Raw genomic sequence first — 20200 nt, 5'->3', positions numbered from 1 at the left:
TTATTGTCTTTATATTATACTCACTGCTTATGGGCAACGTGCTTTTTTCTTCTCAGTTGAAATCTCTTATGGTGATAAGCGGTGCAGTTGAGTCACATTAAAAAGAGATGCAAATTTGTCTTCTTGACAGAACAGTGTGTACATCCCCAATCTCATTCTGGAGGAGCTAAGAGGAGAGTTTCAACTAGTTAGCTTTTCTCCATGAGTCTCCACTTAAGGGAATAAATCATTACCTCTGATTGACCTCCAGATCTGCCTTGCCTTGCTGCCTTTATGAGCCTGTGACATGTATTCATTCATTCATCTTAGCACAGAGAATAACAATTGCCTATATTTTTTTCAGTGAAAAGTGGGTATAATAATAAAGTATTCTCAGTAATATTTTCATTCAAATCAATTTGGTAAAAGATTTCATAGTAATAAGTGATACGATTTAATAATAAATGCAAAAATAATGCTTTAAATATCCAAAGCGAGCACCAGTGGAAGATTCTGGGAAGCTGGTAGTGAAGCTGGTAGTGATGGTAGTGAAGCTGGTAGTGAAGCTGGTAGGGAAGCATACATTTTTACCTTCCAAACATCCAGATGAAAACAGAACAACTGGATATCAAAATAAAAATCCTATGGAAAACATTTACACAAAACTATGTGATAACGTGTGTCCAAATATAGATATAAACCCTCAGGTACAGCAGGTAATACCAAAGCACCCCCAAGACCTGAATGTTATCAGCGTCTGTGTGAGGAAGCAAAAGGAAGCTACAAGGTGTCCCGCAGGCCTGAAAACAGAACCACAAAATCGCCACGCGGCAAGGGCTGGAACATAAAGCAGGCTAGTGAGAGAACAGGAGCTGAACGTGGGAAGGGCATGAGCCAGCCCCAGTCCCCCGTGGGTGCGAGGTTCCTATGTGAGAATTCCTGAAGGGGCTCGCGCAGTGTAGCCCAAGGGATTCTCCCAACTGACCTGCCAGGGCCCCTGCCACGCTAATGCCCACACTCGGAAAATACCCTGGGGGTGGAATCAATATTGAGCAGGATAGAACCAATCAATATTGAGCAGGATAGAACCGACAGAGTAGGCCAGAGGAAAAAAGAGTGTTCAAACACAGGTTGGGAAGAGAGACAGAATCAGGAAATATCAAATTTTTTTAATATATAGCGTGGAGCAAAAGTAGGTTTACAGTTGCATGTATGGAAAACACAACAACTAATAAATAAAAATGCAAGAATAAACTCTGTGTTTCATGTACTCACAACTGTAAACCTGCTTCTGCCCCACTCTGGATTTGGGGAACATCAGAAGAGGGAACTGTGAAACTACCAAATGTTCAGAGAAACTAAAGTCACATGGAAAAAAGCAAAATGATATTTTGGACGTGAGGTTCTATGCAAAATACTGTAACTTAAAGAGCATAAAGAGCAAAATAATATCCCTTCAGACAATGAAAGTATATCAGATAGACATGCTTAAAAAAAAAACACCAAAATTAATGAAAACTAGGGCATGATTTTAAAACTAGCTAAAAAGCATTAAGAAAATGAAGCCAAATATTTAAAAACCCAAATCAGCATTAGATAAACTAAAAAATGTGGTGAGCATCCTTAAGAATTAGAAAAAGTAGAAAAAAAATCATTTATCAACGAGGGAAAAACTAGAATTATAGAACAGCAAACAAGCACAATCCTTAATGCCTTAGGAGAAATAGAAAGTTAAAAAGAACGTCTCCAAAATTGAAAAGAACTGAAGGCGACAATAAAGATTTGGAAGATAATGACAAATAGTTAAGATTTGCAAAGAAGACCCAGCATGTGGATCTCCTCCAAGGTCAGGATTCCCTAAGAAAGAAAACCAAAGCAGCAGAAGAAAAAAAGTAATACCACAAACTCTAATTTCTTAAAGTTCCTGAAAGAAAGCAACCAAGATTAAGGCTTTCTTTTTAAAAAGAAAGAAAATAATTTCTTTGTGTATTTAAATAAATAGGACATTTGACTTGTAAGGGAATATGAATTAGATGATCACCAAGTTTTTGACAGCAATTTTTTTGCCAGAAGAAAATGCAGTAGCTATACTAAAGGAAAGAAACTGTAACCTAAGGTTTTATATCCAACAAAGCCGACCTGTAAATATAAATAGTACAGTAAACTAGCATCAGCTTGCAAGAACTCTGGCAATATTGCTCTCAATGAGCCCTTCCTGAGAAATCTATTAGAGAAGAGCTTCAGGGAAACAAAATGACAAGAGAGGTGGCAAATAAGACTGGTGGACTCAGTCAGCTTTCTGATGCCACTCAAAACACGTTTATACGCTTTTCCCCTAGGAATTCCCTTTATGCATTTGAAGGTGGCTATTGTTGTAACAGACATTGTTCAGCTTGTTTCACCTGGCAACAAACATTTTGGAAGTGCTTGGAAAATGTTTACAATATTTTTTCTATATTTGACTCCATTTATGTTTCTTAAATGCAGTTGCTAACATACAACTAATATAATGTTATATGTCAATTATACCACACGCAAAAATTTAAAAAGTAAATGCAATTGCTAATTTATACATGCACATTATAATTTATACAATAATTATATATTATATATTATGTATTTATTATATGTTACATGTTACATATAGTACATTATATATTAATGTGCATAATTTATAGATGCACATTCTAAGCTGCCATTGGGTACACACACTCCCTAGGGAACAGAGAAGCCGAGATGAGAGAAGCCTGATCCAGGCGTGGTAGGAGGTTGCCTGCCTGTAAGGACAGTTGTCTTGGACTATTATGTGAGCAAGAAATGAAGTTTATTTACTAATGCACTGAGAAGTTAAGAAAAGATGGATTATTAATAGATAAAATAGTTATCATCTATCTAATGGATGTAAAGCCACATAAGAAATTCATTAAAATAATGAAAACTCAGAGAAAGTCATTGAGCTGGGTGTCTTTGGCAAACAACATAATTGCACTAGAGTTTGTTAAGGAAGAAAGGTATGTGACAGAGACCAGATGGACTAACCATTGAGGATGTTGAGCATAGCCAAATCAAAGGAAAGATTAGGTTATAAATATATTGATAGTGGCAAATCCAGGTGTAAAAGCAGTGAAATTGTGTGAAAAACACTATAATTACAGAAAGTTATACAACAAAGATACTGTTTATTAAAAGCACTGTGGAGTACAGAAAAGGGAAGGCAGAATTATGTGCATATTTTAAACTAAACAATTGTCATGTTTTTGGATTTAAATTTTTATTTACCAACTATCAAATCTACTTAGCAGAATATATTTACGGTAATTGGAAAATTTAGATAATGCCTTTTTTTAAATGGAATGATTTATGGTAACCAGAGATTGTGAAATTCAAAATGTTTTTCTATTAACTCTGGTTAAGAGGTGGAACTGACTAATCGGTTCTTTCAAGGAACTGACTTTAAGACAAAATCAGGAAAGCTTTACTCATTGTGAGTATTATTTCATTGTACTTCTTGGTGAACTTCGATAGCTGTGGGAGCTTCTGGGGACAGCATATCTGTCTCATTCATTGTTTTTATCCTCAAGGAGAAGCACAATGCTAGTAAATATTTGCTGAATAAATAGTCTCGTCTAAAATTACCCAACTGAAACTTCAATAAACAGAATAACAGACTGATAGATAGTTGAAGGTAGCAGAAACGTTAGGAAAAATGAAATGCCATAGTTCACAACAGTTTTAAAATTTTGTTATTGTTGACACTATTGCTGATTTACTCCACTGCCTTCCCTTGGCCTACCTTGAATTGTATGTCTCACTTAAGTAGAAATTAAACTCTGTTTTCCTGAAAAAACATTTGTATGCTTGACAACATAAACAACTCCTTAAATTGCAGCATTCCTGTTACAGGATTTGATGCACTCAGACATTTTTTAAATCAAATCTTCCTGTAATCGAGTCAGTCACAGTATATTTTAAATGCATAAAATTAATGTCATTGAATAAATATTGCCTTTTTAAAAATATTGGCATGTATTTATCAATTATTAAGGCTGCCTGGATGTTGTAGATTCATGCTAAATAGAGAACCAATGTTTGTCTACTTTCTCTTTTTATACATGAGAACATGATCGACAAGACATGGAAAGTCCACCTTAATGCCTGACGGTAACTGAACCAAGAACCAAGAAAATACAGTAGAAAGAGTGCAGTACAGAGAAGGCAGACTTTGTTTAAATTCTAGCTTAATTTACAAACTTTGTAACTTCTGATCAATTCCTCAACCTCTCTATGTAACCCAACCAGGGATTGAAACCAAATTTGCTGACTCCCAAGCGGCCTTAATCCGCACAAAGTTAAAAGCAATCTTTTTAAAAATAGTCATTAGTTTCAGCCAAATATTGTATAAATACCAAGATTTATTGGAGGTATTTATTTATTTTCCATCACTGTACTTTTTTCTTAAGCAAATGTTGGGGAGTTATCCAAATGCTAAGAGGAAGAGAGCGAGAGCAAGTAATGTAAATAATTCATAAACTGTGGTTCAACCCCTGGATATAAAACCACCAATCGTGCAGTAAAACTGACATTTTTATAGGTTCTAATTGGTATATCTCAGACACCTTGCCTTTTTATTTCTTTATTTCATTTTTAAAATATTGTAAACATTGGAGTTCTTTCCAGGACTATAATGTGGCTCACATAATGGCATCAGAATGGCTATCATACTTCTTTATCACAGGAAAAACGTCTTACACTGTCAACTGCACTTCTGTGGTAATTACATGAATCTTTGTAAAGGGCAGAAATGAACATTGCTGGAGGCCCTAAGGAATGATTAAGCACTGATATTTGTCAGTTATAAGGTTGTATGAAAACATAACTATCAATGCATCTGTACTACCTCTATAGATTCTCCTATTGCACATATTCCTTAACTTTTATTTTCCTACTATGCTAATGCTATGTAGTTCCCCTTCTCAGGATCATTTTTTTACTTTTAACCTTCAGATTGATTTGAAAAGAGATAGTATGTATCCAAAATTCCAAAATAAGTAGATCAAGGTTCTCAAATTTTAAAAAGGTGCATCTATTTTAAAGAGAGCCGAAGCGCAGGAGAGAGAGAGAAACATCAATGTGAGAGAGAAACATTGATCTGTTGCCTCCGGTAAGCCCCTAACCAGGGATCGAACCCCAACCTAGGTATGTTCTCTGACCTTGAATCTAACCCACAACCTGTTGATGTGCAGGAATATGCTCCACTCGAGCCACCCACCCAGGGCATGAATATCCATTTTTTTAATGTAGCACCTTAAATAGGTAAAAAGTTCGCATTCTGCCTTTTAAATTTTTTCTAACACTTTTTATTTCATTTTAACATAGACAAATTAAACACATGTCATGAAATACCAGTCCAGTGTGCTAGGTCTGCATTTGCCTTTGTTTGATTGATAAGCATCACTCTAACTCTTCAAATGGATAGTGTCCACTCTTGATTTTGATGGCATAAATCATTTTATTGGGTATGTCCTGATCTTGGATTAAAGCACACAGCCTTTTAGGGCAGAAAGTGGCTGACTACCATTGTTAAGTCATGGCTAAATAGAGCTTAATTTGCCAGCTTTTGTTTGACCTTACTAAGAAACACATTGATGTTCAGATACAAATAACTTTATGAGAACAGCCTCTTGAGGAACACAGCCAGTCTTATTGTGCCGAGTAGCACTAACTCACATTAGACTTTTATTAGAACATTTATGGCCAGAGCAGCATTATCTTGTCTTTTAACCAAGCCTCTGAGCAACAGCAAACTGGCCTGTATTCACATTCATTGCACATTACTTTTCCTCAGATTAAATTGCCTACCTAATAGCAAATTATTATTCTATTCTAGTAGAAAACAAGCATTTGTGGCAATGTGGTTCAAAAAATCAAGAGATACTGCCAAATGCAGTATCAACATATTATGAACTAAGGCTGATGCTAAAGAAGACTGGAGATTTCTCAGCTTGTATCATGGGAAATCAATTACAACTAAAGCTCCTGTTTATGCAGTGCAATTTGGGAGACATGTTACTATCACAGAGGGGTATAACTAGACTAAATATAATCCCAGTTTGCCTAGACTGTTTCAGTTTATATCTGTTGTCTGATATAATTGTTAATAGTTCTCCCATTTACTACAAAAAAAAAGTCATATGGTCACTGTATTTGTGATCATATTTCCCAGTTTATTATATATGTGGACATAGAGAACATAAAAACTTTAAAGATCAAATAGCCACATATGAATTCAATAATAATAAAACAAACATCAAAGGTATAATCAATGCTGAATAAAGAAGGCAGTTGAATACCATAAAATTCTTAGGGAAGACAGAGAGATTGATCAGGGGAATTTCATTTAAGAGATAGCATTTGAGCATTCTTGAAAGAGTGCTATGCTGTGCCTAGGCAAAGAGGAAGAGGAGATGACATTTCACACGGGAGAGAGGTATATGATTTTACAAAAGCATTGTCAAGAAAGGGCAAGATGAATCGACTTACTCAACTATATGTTAGTATCTGTGGACAGGTACTGGGAATGGCTTTAACGTAGATGGAGGTAAGATGTGACAGGCTTTGAAGAATTAACCACAAAATCTGGGATTTATTCTATAGGCGGGGGAACCAATGATGTAATAAAGAGATAGAATTTGAAAATGCAAAGGGGCTGGAGAAAGCTAGAAGAGTAAAAGGACACTTGAGCAGTTAGAAGGCTGTGTCAGTAATCCATGTGTGAGGTGATAGCTGAGAGCTGAACTGAGGTATCCAGAGAAGGAACAGAATGGGCTGATTCAGGAGCCACATGAATGAAGAAGACAGAACTTAGCAATTTTCATTTGCATGAAGCGTTGTGTCTGAAAGTGCTTACAATAAATCATCTTTACTTTTCACCTACTTCCCAACGAAGGTTTGTAAATGTAGGTGTTGCTATATCCCTGTCCCACAGATCAGTAGCTGAGATTCCAAGAAATTAAACAGTTTCCAAAAGTTCTGTAGATAACTGGCAGTCAAGGCGTGGAGGAAAGAAGGAAAGAAAATTCCAAAGTATCACATCTTCAACTGGGAAATTAAAGTTTCCAGAAATTGAATTAGAAATCTCAGAAGGCAGAGTTAGTTTAGGAATGAAAATGAGAGGTGGATTTTAAGCAGGTTTGGTTTGAGCTGATGGTCAGATCACATTTGGATCTCTCAAAAAAAGCACTGAGGAAAAGGAAGGGATTAACGTGAGAAAATAAAGTTACAATAGTAGAAACTGAAGCTCAAGAAAATAAAAAAGAATGCTAGGGGCAGAGAGAGATTAGAGTGTTTGTAGCTAACCCGTAGAACGTGTTAACATTTAGTGTTCAGAGATCCAGGAAAGGAGACATGTTGGAGAGGGAACACTGAATAGATGAGGTGCGAGAGAACAGGCCATCACAGAAAGCCAGCAAAAGGGATCGAGTCAAGAATGAAGAGCAGAAAGCAGTGCAGTGCTCTAGAGGAGTCGCAGAGTAAGAGAGAAAAGGTACCGGGAAATGTCCGAGACAACACAGGGGAGTGAAAAGTGACCTCTAATCTATCAGTGAAATCCGGGAAGCCTTCTTGGAAATCATGTGAAATGGATAGCGTTTGGATAGGCAAACAGGATGAAGTCACATTCCAGGTGAGGGGGACACACAGGCAAAGGCTCAGGGTGGGACACCGAGATATAGACATGGAACCGGGAGAAAAATGGTTTGACAGTGGTTCTCAGCCCTCACTGTGCGTCTGACCCACCTGAAGACTTTTTTAAAAATACGCCTGCATAGTCCACAGCCGAGATCCTGAGTCAGTTGGCTGAGATGGGCCTCAACATAAGGACTTTTCTTTTGTTTTAACATCTCCCGAGGGTGATGTTATTTTTAGCCAGGTCTGAGAACCTGCAGGAAAGAAAAACTGAAAGAAAATGATGGGCACTCCATGTTTGAAATGTAGGATTAAAAGATGTTTCTTCCCATATTAAAGAATGTGTACTTAATTTAGCAGTTCATGGAGAACCACTTAATTTTTTTTAAGACTATTTTAGCTTTTAGAAAATCACATGAATAATATGATGGTTTTGTTACTACTAGTTTATAGCTGTTCTGTACTTGCTTCGGGACAATTCTCATCTCAGACATGTGCCAACTCAGGTACGTTAACTGATTCTTCAGGGTCATACCCAGGGCAGTTCTGGAATGAAGGCAACATACCAAAGGCGAGTGGTAATTGGGGGCTGAAGAAGAAGACAGACAGTAAGGCCACTTCCACATGAAGACGAGCTGCCACTTTCCAATGGGCAGAAAATATGCAGAAGAACACCTGGGATTTCTTCACACAGGAGTTTGTTCTTGGCGTTCATGGCCACACTAGAAGACAGACAAGTCCATTTCAGTTATTCTTTTTACGGAAAAAGTGAACTACAATTCATGAAGCGAAGACACACAACCATAAGCCGAAGTAGTTTATTTTAATTAAACTGCAAGTTTGCCTGGCCAGGGCCCCAAAACATTGTGTTTCCCTATTGATAAGGTTGTCAAACAAAATACAGGACACCAAATAAATTCGAATTTCAAGTTAAAAAAATGAGTAATTTTTTTAGTGTAAGTGTGACCTATGAAGTATAGTTTTTTTAAAATTACTCAGTTTACCTGAAATTCAAATGTAACTAACATTCTGTATTTTGCTAAATCTGGCAACCCAGACATATCACGTGTTAAGACTGAAATAATAGTCAACACAAAATGAGAATAATTGGTATTTAGAGATATAAAAAAGAAGAAACTCCCTTTTCATGAACAGACTTGATCCAAGCTGAACACGAAAAGGCTAACCCAGCTATACGACTTTTGTTCCGTTCCCATGAAGGTCCACGGGAGGCATAAGGAAAGTCAGAGTTCAATACTGTTTCTTCCACTCACTTTTAAAGATTGTCCCTCTCTGCTGAGACCTTAGACAGCCATCACCCTTGCTGTTCAAAGTGTGTAGTGTGAACCGCAGCAGCAGCAGGGGACCTTGTTTGAAATGCAGAGTCCCACCCTCCCCGCAGACCTAATGAATCAGCACGTGCCTCTTAACAAGATCCCTTGTGATTTGTACCCACAGTCAAGCTTGAGAAACGCAGATTTAGTTCTGTAGTTTCCAAAAACATGCTCTAAGATGGAATAGGATCCCCAGGCTCCTTCAAGGCTCAGGGAGAGTGTGTAAGCAGGAGTCCCTCCCTCACAATGGAGGGAGACCTACTCTGTGCAATCCTGTTTAGATTGCAAATTAGGATTGCATTGGAACAAAGGGTCTGTGACAAACATTTTTCAATTTAAAAAGAAAAGAAGTTGAAAAACAATAATGCGGTTTACTTCATTTTCCAAATGGGGAAACTAAGTAACAAAGAAAACATGTGGCCCTGCCTAAGCCCTGTGCTGGGAACTGACAGATGCTGTGTGAGTCTCCCGATCCCAGCTTCTTGCTCCTACCCCACTGTTCATTGGAGAAAGCAGCACAAAACACCATAAATGTCCAGCCAACTGCTTGTCCAGTGTCATCACGCGCCACAGGCGTCTTCCAAGTGGGCCTTGAATTTCAAAATTGGTCCCTTTTCTTTCGCACTCATGCCTAGTAACTTCCTTTCAAAACTCATCTAACCCAACTAAAAGGACATTGCGCTTTGCTGTCTGAGCGTGAAGAGAAGTCTCCAGCAGCAGCTTTGTGTACACTGCTCACTGAGGCTACCCTGCAGGTTTGTTTATGGATATTTCAGCTCATTATCTTGCCACAGACCATTGAGGCAGATCTGGATGGCTGTTCCATTAATAGCGCTGAAGGAGCAATTAGGGAGACTACCTGACTGTGCAGCCCACCCCAGCTGACCTACCAATGTGAACACTGACTTCTGAATGTGATTAATCACAGAAATAATTCTTGGACATGAAATTAGAGATCACCCAGGCATTATACCCATTCATGGTTTAAGGCATTACTTCCTGAATTTCTGTAATGAACTACACTACATTCTGATTTGGATTTTTCAATTTCAGCATACTCTGCTCTGTTAGAACGTGATCCCGTTTCCCCTGTCCGTTTCTGTGGTAATGTGAATTAGCTCTTCTAAAAAGAAGGCAGATTTGGACATGCCTAAGCCTTGAGAAAGACATATAAGTGTCGGATTGTGACCACAACACTCTTTGGCAGAGCTAGACACCAGGTTTCTAGGCCCCTTTGTCCGCTGGACAGATGCCTCACATTATAGCATCAACATAAAAGATTTTCCTGTGAGAACCAACTATTCAGTCATTCCCTCACAGTCAGAGAACTGCCCCCATGATTTTCACTTATAAGGAAAGCTTTGGACACCTGAAGATCAACATAGAAAAGCAATTTCAGTTAAGACTATAAATTTCTCTTAAATTTAGAAATCCCAAATGTTCATGGAGAGGCAGGAGGGACAATGATCTGAAGAGCTACCATACAGAGGAATTTTTAAATCACGATTTTTTTCCACAAAGTTAAAAATTATCTCAGGCAAGCAGGCATAAGGATCTTATGAGTTTAGAGGACAAACCCTTAGATAATGTTTTACAAGGGAAGAAACAAAGGCCCAGAAAAATCAGGTGATTTAAGATTGTATAATTGATTTGTGTGATAAGTGAAAGTATTCTAGAAAGAAAGCAGAATTTTGGTAAAGTTATTACTCTTTGGTATCTTTAGGGCTAAAATGGAGATATCTAGGAAATGTAAAAGAATGTAAAATCAGACCAAATTTTTAAAACCCCAGTTGTATGATATTTGTTAGAGTTCATTATGAATTTTAAGATATTATTATCCTAAAGGTCTTTTCTTTTAACCTAGGCAAAACAGCAGGAGTAAGTATAAATTTTTCAGTTTTGCAAAATAAAACAGTAACGTTGAATAATTTTGTAGCTGGAATATACCTGTTCTATTTTGTTCAACTTTAGAGTGTTTATTTGAAACCTATATCAAATTTTGCCTTCTCATATTTTCCTCACCTTTCCAATCTACATTGAAAATCCCTTTCCCCTGAAATGGAATTTATCTCCCATCAGAACCAGAAACTATGTTCCATACCTTTCTTTGGTTGTATGTCCTTCAACACAACATCTAGCACCACACTAGACATTTCTGGTGTTGCACATAATCTGTGCATTCTCTTTGCCCCAATAATTCCACTTCTGAGAGCTTATAAAAGGAACGAATGAGAAATATATTCATCAGGTGAGCAGCAGAGATATTCATTGTAACATTATTTGTCAAAAAATTTGGAAAACTACCTCAGATATCAAGTCAACTATATAAATCATGATTTAGTTACACATTATATACTCTACAGACATTTAAAATAATTTTGTAGAGGGATAGTTCATGGATTTTTTAGTGTGTACTTAAATGGAAAAAAAGGAGCACTTAAAACAGTCTGTACACCCCTGGCCAGTGTGGTTCATTTGGTTAAGCGTCGTCCCATGCACCTAAAGGTCGCTGGTTCATCCCCCAGTCAGGTGCTTACCGATTGATGCTTCTCTCTCACATCGATATTTCTCTCTCTCTTTCTCCCCCACCCTCGCTTCCCCTTTCTCTAAAAATCAATGAAAACATATTTTTTAAAAAAACAAAACAACAGTATGTGCACTGATTTAATGTCTCTAGAAATGCATATAAGTGGTAGGCACTTTTAGTTGAAGCAAATTATGTCTGAGTAGCAGGATCCTTAGTAATTTTAAATGTTGTTGGGGTATGTCTGTGGGTTTTTTCAGTAACAAATAGTAAAAAAAAATCAAAAGAAAAATTTTAAGGCTATGTAATTAATTCAGAAAATAAAAGTTAGTATTATGTTAACAGAGGAAGCTTCACTGTCCAAAATTTTTGCACTTTATTTTGAGGACTTCTGTGATGAGCTCACAAAGTATGCAGTAAACATTGACATTAATCCCACAATCTTTTCACCTAAGACAGAGAATAATTAACTTAGTGTCTCTGGCTTATTAACAGAATACTGAAGTTGTTGATAATGTTATATTTTTAAGACTGAAATAAAAATAGAACCATGTTCACAAATTTCAGATGAGCTATATACAGACCACTGAATTTTAAGAATGACGTTCTAGGGTGGGGAGAATTAACTTTGAAAGTAGATAGATCTCATTTTAAATCTTGGCTGGCTCTGCCATTGCTAGCTTTACAAGTTTGAGCAAAATGTAGATGATTGAGTTGTGCATATCAAATGAGATCATATATGTAAGTCACCTAGTACAAAGCATGAACTGCTGTTAGGAGCTTAACAAAATAGAACTTTCACAGGCGTCATTCTCCTCATCTGGGTTGGACACTAGCGCCAGTTCACAGGGTTGTACTTCCCGGCTGGAGTCATAGGCCAGGTGGGCCTTGGAAAGGTGGGGATTCAGAGCAAAGACTTGGTTGTGTTGCTTGACTCCAGGCAGGACTAGGGCAGCTGTGACTTCAGAAGCCTATCTGTGAAGTCACAGGAACCAGAGTAGGGTTATAAATAGTGAGTACAGTGGCAGAGAGGTGTTTTCCCGCAAACAGGAGTGACCACGAGCTTCAGGTCCATCTGCCTAGAGATGCTTTCTATATTTCCATTGATGATGATTTTTAGTCCAGCAAAGACACACTATTTTGCTACCTAACTCTCTCTTAGTTTTAATGTTCTTTTGGAAAATAGGATAATTCAGTTCCACTTACCTCATGGGACTTAATCAGCTAACATATAAAGCATTCTGACCACATAATGTTACATGGACAGCACATAATATTATTAGAAGACAGAATGTAATTACCTTGATTGCCATTTTTCCAGAAAGTAGAGCTAACCCTCATTCCTACCTGATGTGAAAATTATTCTATAGCCATTAATCATTGACACTGGAATGTAACTGACAAATCTAGAAAGCTGCCAAATGCAGCTGATAACGAACTACACTGATCACTAACATTTTTCACATTAAAATTCTTTAGATAGAAATAAACTCCTTTCAATATGTGTTATCTTATTTAATCTAAAATTGCAGACACTCGAATAAATGGGTAATAGTTTCTAGTGTCATTGTGACCATGAAATGCATTTTAGTGTTTCCTGTGCTGTAACAGTAATTTATTTCTATTTGTAAGTCACTGGAGGTTTGTTTGATGGATGGAGTGCTGGGGAGACATGCATTCTTTTGTCAATATGAATAACCTGTATTTTAGGACTAATGTCTATATGGGCAATTATTTAGTTCATAGGTTCAGGATGGTTCATGGCCCCTGATGCTGGATTCAGTTTTCAGGGCATGACATCTGTTAATTTTCAAGCACATAATGTCATATATATGAAGTCTTAGCTTAATAAATAATTTCTTAAGCTATTAAGTAGTTCCCCCCTTAGTTTATTTGCTAGAAAATCTGGCACCTAATTTTAAGGACACTTCTAAGTACTCTGCAGAATTTTATGGCCCTGTGTTTTGAGTGAATTCATAAATAAAATGAAGTAATGCCATTATTGACTTCTGGAGAAGAGAAAGTGTCAGCGGCTACATATTAAGAAGACTTGTTTTTTACTGCAGTTCATTTTTGCCTAGTTATTTTTGGGTATTGATAGGATCTTTTAGATATAAATATGCATAAGGCATAAAGCTTACCTTTGAGAAGCTCTCAATCGTGTGGAGGCAGGTATGGCAAATGCCTGTCACCTAAGAGTTGCTGATGGCACCATAGTGGAAATTCAGGCATGGGGCTTTGTGGTGGTCATAAGAGATAATATCACATGCTACTAAATTTAATTCAGAAGTTAATCTAAACTATTTGACAAATATATTTTTCTTCTGATGCGATCATCACCCTGGTGTTCATTCTTTTTTCATTTTCTCTTGTAGAGACGCCCAAGCAGATGGCCTGCGATGAAGTTTCGAAGAGGTTCTGGCCATCCTGCTTATGCTGAAGTTGAACCAGTGGGAGAGAAGGAAGGTTTCATTGTATCAGAGCAGTGCTAAGATTTCTCGGACAGAACAGCACCAGTGCTGGCTTACAGGTGTTAAGACTAAAATTTTGCCTATACTGTTAAGACAAACAAACACACACACAGAAGAGCCCTAAGCAGCTGTAGCCTGAAGGGAACAAGATTTTTGGACAAGCCCAGCCCAGGAAGGGTAAAAGAAAAACTAAAATGTATACAAGATACCACTTACCACTGAACATAGAATTCCCTAGTGGGATGGCATCTATAGTTCACCCAGAACACCTCCTGTGGACTTATCAGAATTACGACAAGATTACAGTGCCATTGGCTTAGGTGCAGGGTTGCAAAGGGATCGAGAACAAACATACTAATAACAAAGCTTTAGTTCACAAGGGATCTACACCTTTGGTTCAAATATTCTCCTCTGATGTCTCAAAGATAACTGTGTTCCAAAGCCTGAACCCTTCCACCCAAAAGAGCAATGATGAATGTGGCGATTGCTGAGAAAAATAGCTCATGCAGGAACAAAAACAAACACAAAATGAGAGATTTTCTATCTTTTCTTCAGATGTGTGGCCAAAGAATTGTGTTTTTCTGGTCTAGATCTACCTGTTGCAACAAGTTCATGACTTTGTAGGATGGATCTTTTCCCTGCACAGGAGGTTTGGCCTGTGCTTCCCCCTTCCTTGTTAATGAATGCCCTTTCTATGAGCTGTGACAGAATCGCCAGGATCTTAGCTAAGGATCAGGAAAGAGGCCGTAGCACTTGAGGCTTTCCATTCTCGCTCCTCAGAACAAAACTTCTGATTTGTTTTACGAAGAGTTGCCTCCATTTCCCAACTGTGAAGTCCTATGAAGCCACAGTTGCTCTTGGCTGAAGGAAACAAAAGGATGACTAGTTCCTTGATCATGTTTTGAAACAAAAATGTTACGGGATTCTAAGTATGTGGGTATTTTTTTTACTTTTTGCCATTTCAGTACTAAAGGCCCATTTCATTGTCGATTCCTTTCTAAGAAGCCATTCAAGTCAGCATATCCCTGGTGATAAAAAAAAAAATGAAAGAACCCTGCTGAATCATACAGTAATTTTCTTTAAAGCACATAGTAGTTACATAAATATATATAAATATATTTTTGTTTATAACTAACACAAGGCAGGCTCTTGTGACTCTAAGAGTGCATTTTTGTCATCAAGACAAAACAAATGCAAGGTGCATTACTGCATACTTCCATAGAGTTGTAAAATAATCCTTAATATTAGAATATTTTTATGTCACTTAGCAAAAGTGGTTCAATTGGCTGCAGTGCCGATCATTGTCCTGCCTTTTCGAGCCACCCTTTCACTCACATCAACCCCCTCCCTCCCTGGCCAGACGAACAGATGCCAAAAGCTCCTTAAATGGAGCTGTCATTTGCCCGGTAATGAAAATCCAGGTTTTTAAATTCCCCCCTGAGCGAAGATAGAAAAGGCATCCCTCTGAGGAGGAAAGTGGTTAATATATATACTGAGCTCCTAAAGTTTAGAATTCAGGTACTGTGTGTACAGTTTCATCACCATCTTCACCCATGAGACTTGCATCCTGCGCCAAGAAGCTGTTGGGTTTCGTGGGGCACAGTGTCTACCGTTTGCAGATTCGGGTGTCAAGAAGCAGAGGTCTCTCAAACAGCACTTTACTAACAGCTTAACATCTCGTACACAGTGTCTGCACTGAATGACATCAGTTCACTAACAGTGTCATATTTATCTGCACAACTGTCTGATGTAAACTAGTGCCATTTTCCATCACATGTATTTCGCTGTATATTTTTAAGTACCTGATGAGGGTGGTAATTTTCTCCTAACCTACTTAGGTAATAATCACACACAAAATTGACAATTAAGGTGATTGAAGGATGTGATGACAATCTCTCTGCCGTAGCTTCGTTCGGTTTATATGAAATAGCCCAACTTGTTTCTTGTGGAGTAGGGTTTGATCAGCTAGCGATAACCAAATGACTTGCCAATGTAACTGGTGCAACTGGTATTCTACAAAGACATAATGGACACATAGACGATTCCTTTTAGGATAAGATGATGCTTCTTTCACTAGCTTTTGTGGTAGGTGTGGCTTCTAATATAGCAGTTGATTGACAGTTATATAAATCCTGCCTATATATCCAACTTCTTACACAATTCTTTGAAATAGTAATGTTATCTTTATACTCTCCCATCTTCCATTTTTGATTCAAAAGAATTGGCATTTTTGTAGAAAAACGTAAAACCCTCTGAATTGTTCAGTGAACTAAAGTACCAAGTAATAAATACAACTTTTTGGAAGGCAAAAGGCTGCCGAAGTGTGGGAAAGCTTCCTAACAGAACTACAAGTGCAAGGCGGTGAGAAGTTGCTGTTTATATGAATCTTTTATTGGTAAGGGGAAAGGCTGGCTGAATCCCTTTTTTCATGAAACTTTCATTCTATTTTATATGTCTCTGTTTTGTTCTTGGTGCCTATTTATTGAAAAAGAAGAGCAAACATACACACAGTTTCTGAATTCACAATAGCTGCTGATGCTTTGAACCGCACTTGTATTATGTATTAGAAAGGGTGCATCTGTACATTGCTTAATAAACTATGAACATAGACAATAACAATTTTAAAAATTAAAAATAGCAAAGGAGCACATGCAAACTTCCAGAGAAATCAGGTAAATGGTGCTATACAGGAAGCTAGGTATTTCGTCTTAGTTATTTGTAAAAATAATATTCTATGATTAGATAAAGGTATTAAACGTCAAGAAAAATATCTTAAGCCAACCAGATAGCAGTGACCACAATGTTGGTTTGTTTATGAAGGGTTTGGACTTCCAAATATACTAACAAATAGAAAACTAAAGATACACAATAGCCCACAATTTACCTCCAGTTATCATTTTAGTTTGAGATACCTAGAGCATTTGCTAATCTGTCACATGTAGCTTCTAGAGCTAGGGTGTCCAATATTATGTTCCCTAGCTAAATGTGGTTATTAAATGTAAGTTAATTAACGTTATATAAACATTTGGTTCTTCAGTCACAGCCACATTCAAGTGCTCACTAGCCACTTGGCTTGTCGCTATCATATTGGACAACACAGAACATCCCCATCATCACAGAAATTTTTATCATGTGGTGGGTGCAATAGAGGTATTCCCTTTCTATCCCCCCCCTTTGAAGAAAAGGAGGAAAAAGAGAATATTTAGTAGTTCTTGGATATATCTAAGCATTTTGATCTTAGAGAAGCACAATGGAGTAATGAGAAAAACTCACAACCCAGCTGACCCAGCTTTGAGTCTCCATAATGTTCTTTTGGCAAAATCACTTTAACCTTCGTGAGTCACAAGTTGCAATTTGAGAAAATAAAAATACTTTTATCCTGTCTTCCTTGCAAGATTATTATTATGCAGATTGACTAAATGTACAGATGTACAGGCTTTTAAAACCTGACGTCAATGCCACCCAAATAAAGCACAGCTTTGGTCCAGTACCGGTGCACAAGTGCATTCAAAGGAAGAAAAGTTCATCAGCCCACAGAGCATTCGAAGACAATTTCAGATCTATACATTTCTTGAGAAAATGCCAAAGGAGAATACCACACAGCAAAATTACTTAAGATTCTTTATTCCCATCTCAATATTTTCTCTTACTATTTCCTCTGCATAACATCTCTCCCAACTGTCTATCCTCTCCCACCCCAAAATCCCTCTCCCACCCCAAAATCTTCATTCTTCAACTGGCTCAGTTCTTTATTATGTAGAGTCACTTAGCATCTCTAATTTCTGATTTTCCAATTTATTCTTCACAGCAAAGGGAGGCCCAGGAGCTGACCAGCAGGCATCTCTTTAGAAGGAAACACCTCTAACACAAGTAACTTTAAGTATTTCTTTTATCCCTGTAACACAAATGTAAGGGGCTGTCACATTAAAATATAAACATATGGAACTTAATTTAAATTGTAAAAATTTGCAAATGAAGACTGTATAAAAGTAATAAAATTAAATTATGCTAACATGCAGATAATATATATTCTTGGATTAGTATAATTTATTAAGTTTTTGGCAACATAAAAAATCGTATGTTATTTCCACATCCTGAAGAAGGGTAGATTTGGTGATGCCCATAGGGTCTCCTGTATGTTTGAGAAAAAGTTTTGCTAGAAGCCATGCCGTGGTTCAAGACACTTCTTCTATTCCATGCTAAGAAATGAATATTTAAGTAAAATTAACTGAAAAAGAGATCCTGCTGCTGTGGCTTCTTCCTCCTGTGAAACATTTGCTTTGTATTTCTTCAGACATTTTCAGATATTTTATTACAATGTGCTTTCCTAATTTCAAAGGATTGCTCTTGCTTTTCCCCTCCCATCCCTTGACATCACATCTGTATGCCAGAATCCTAGGAGGTCATCTAATTCAACTTTTTCATTTCCCAGGTCAGAAAATTGAGGCCCGGAGAGAAAAGTAATTTTCCCATTGTCAGAACTAGGTGTTGAACTTGAAATCCCTGCCAGGTTATTTTTGTTGCGATTCTCCTTGCCTACACCCCTTTGTCAGCATGGGAGGCCAACTAAGCAGCTCAGAAGGGTCCTCTGAAAGTTAGCTTTCTTGCCGCATGACTGCCTGCTCTGTCCTTTAGAACAGGGGGCCGATCTTCCTCTGTCATGTTGCTGTCTTAAAAATGCTGCCATTTTAATAACAACTTGTGATCTCAAGTTCTAGCTATTACAGGGTCTTTATTTGGTTTCTCATGTTCCTTCCCCTCCACGCCAACCTGTGACTAATACTATTTCTCCTTTGCCATTTAAATATTTTCTGCCTTTGTTTTACTTCTTCCCCGGTGTACCTGAAAATGAATGATATTCATAGCAGATTTCCTTACCATTTATATAATCCTAATTTTTATTTGCTTTTTAAACTGTCTGAACTTTTTGCCCTAAGAAGGTGTTTTTTTGAGCAAATATTATGAGGTCTGTGGCATTACCTATTACGTATATACTCATATTACATTGTGTTTATGAAGCACTTTATGTTTTAAAGAGCACTTTCATTCATTCCTTTACTTGTTTATTCATTCAGCCATTCAGTCAACTTAAATGTTTACTGAACATCTTGTGGTATATAGTAATAAATACAAATAGTGATCATTGTAGTATGGTAAAATCCTCAAACACAATCTGGCAAGTAAGTATGATCAATATTATTACTCTATCCAATTTCCAGTTCCAATTTCTTATTCCACTTAGATAAGGAACTATCAAGTATTTGCCTGAAGGATGTTTGCGAAATATGGTACGTCATTGCACGCACATCTGTGCAGTTTGCTCTATTTCAAATGATCCTTTAGTTTCATTAATGAGAAGAGCTATTCATCCAAAGTCATCCCAGACCCAGGAGGATTATCCAGGCCACCTGAATTCTTTCTGACTAAACATAATAGTTCACTTTCTTGCACCAATATTTCTGTTGCGCTTTCTCAAATTATCATCATATTTTATAAGATATTCCAGAAGCTCCAGTGTATCAAAGAGGCATTTGCACTTTAGGTGTGTGTGGCTGTTTGTCATTTATTAGACTGCCTCAGGCATTCTCAGTCTCAGCACTATTGACCATTTGGGACCCAATACTCTTTGTTGGGGTGTGGGAGTGGAAGTCATCCTGAGCATTGTAGGTTGTTTGGAAGTTTCCAGGGCTTCTATTGACTATATGCCAGGAGTGCTCACTCTCTCTCGCTCTCTCCCTCTCTCCTTTTCTCTGTCATACACACACACACACACACACACACACACTCCAGTTGTGACAATTAATGTCCTCTGGGGTGGGATTGGGAAATCTGCTAGATTAGCTCTTGTGCAAAATATATCAGGAGAAAGAAAGGAAATTTTCTCTTTCCCCTCTCACATTTTTATCATAGGTTTTTATTTACAGTAAGACTTGGAATCATAAACTCTTTGCATTAGAAGGGATTGTAAAGTATCACTAAATCAGCCACAATCCAACATCATCCTTATCTATTTCTCCAACTCTTGGTTTTACAAACTTTTTGAGAGAAGATGGGAAGATTGGTTATCTCTGGAAGCTCGGAGATTGACTTTTTGGTAGCTAGAGATAAGGCTGTTTGGCAGTAGGTTTACTGCTGTAACAGCTGCTGTGGTGATATTTTCTTCACTTTGTGGATTTGGTGTCACAAAACTACAGTATCTCAGAGACTCT

The 20200-nt window shown here is 37.5% G+C and overlaps 1 protein-coding gene across 1 annotated transcript in view; it reads left to right on the top strand.

Moving 5' to 3' along the window:
- PLXDC2 (plexin domain containing 2) overlaps positions 1–16298 on the top strand; it is a 396924-nt gene extending 380626 nt beyond the window's left edge. The window contains exon 14 of the mRNA XM_081132248.1: positions 13896–16298. Coding sequence (XP_080988374.1) covers positions 13896–14012 — 117 coding nt within the window. The 3' untranslated portion in view covers positions 14013–16298. The remainder of the gene's footprint in view (positions 1–13895) is intronic.
- The last annotated feature ends 3902 nt before the right edge of the window (positions 16299–20200 follow it).

Source organism: Miniopterus schreibersii, assembly GCF_964146895.1.
Source record: "Miniopterus schreibersii genome assembly, chromosome: 1".
Classification (NCBI taxonomy): Eukaryota; Metazoa; Chordata; class Mammalia; order Chiroptera; family Miniopteridae; genus Miniopterus; species Miniopterus schreibersii.
Note: the sequence above shows the minus strand (reverse complement) of the source record. Positions and strands in the feature narration are given on the sequence as shown.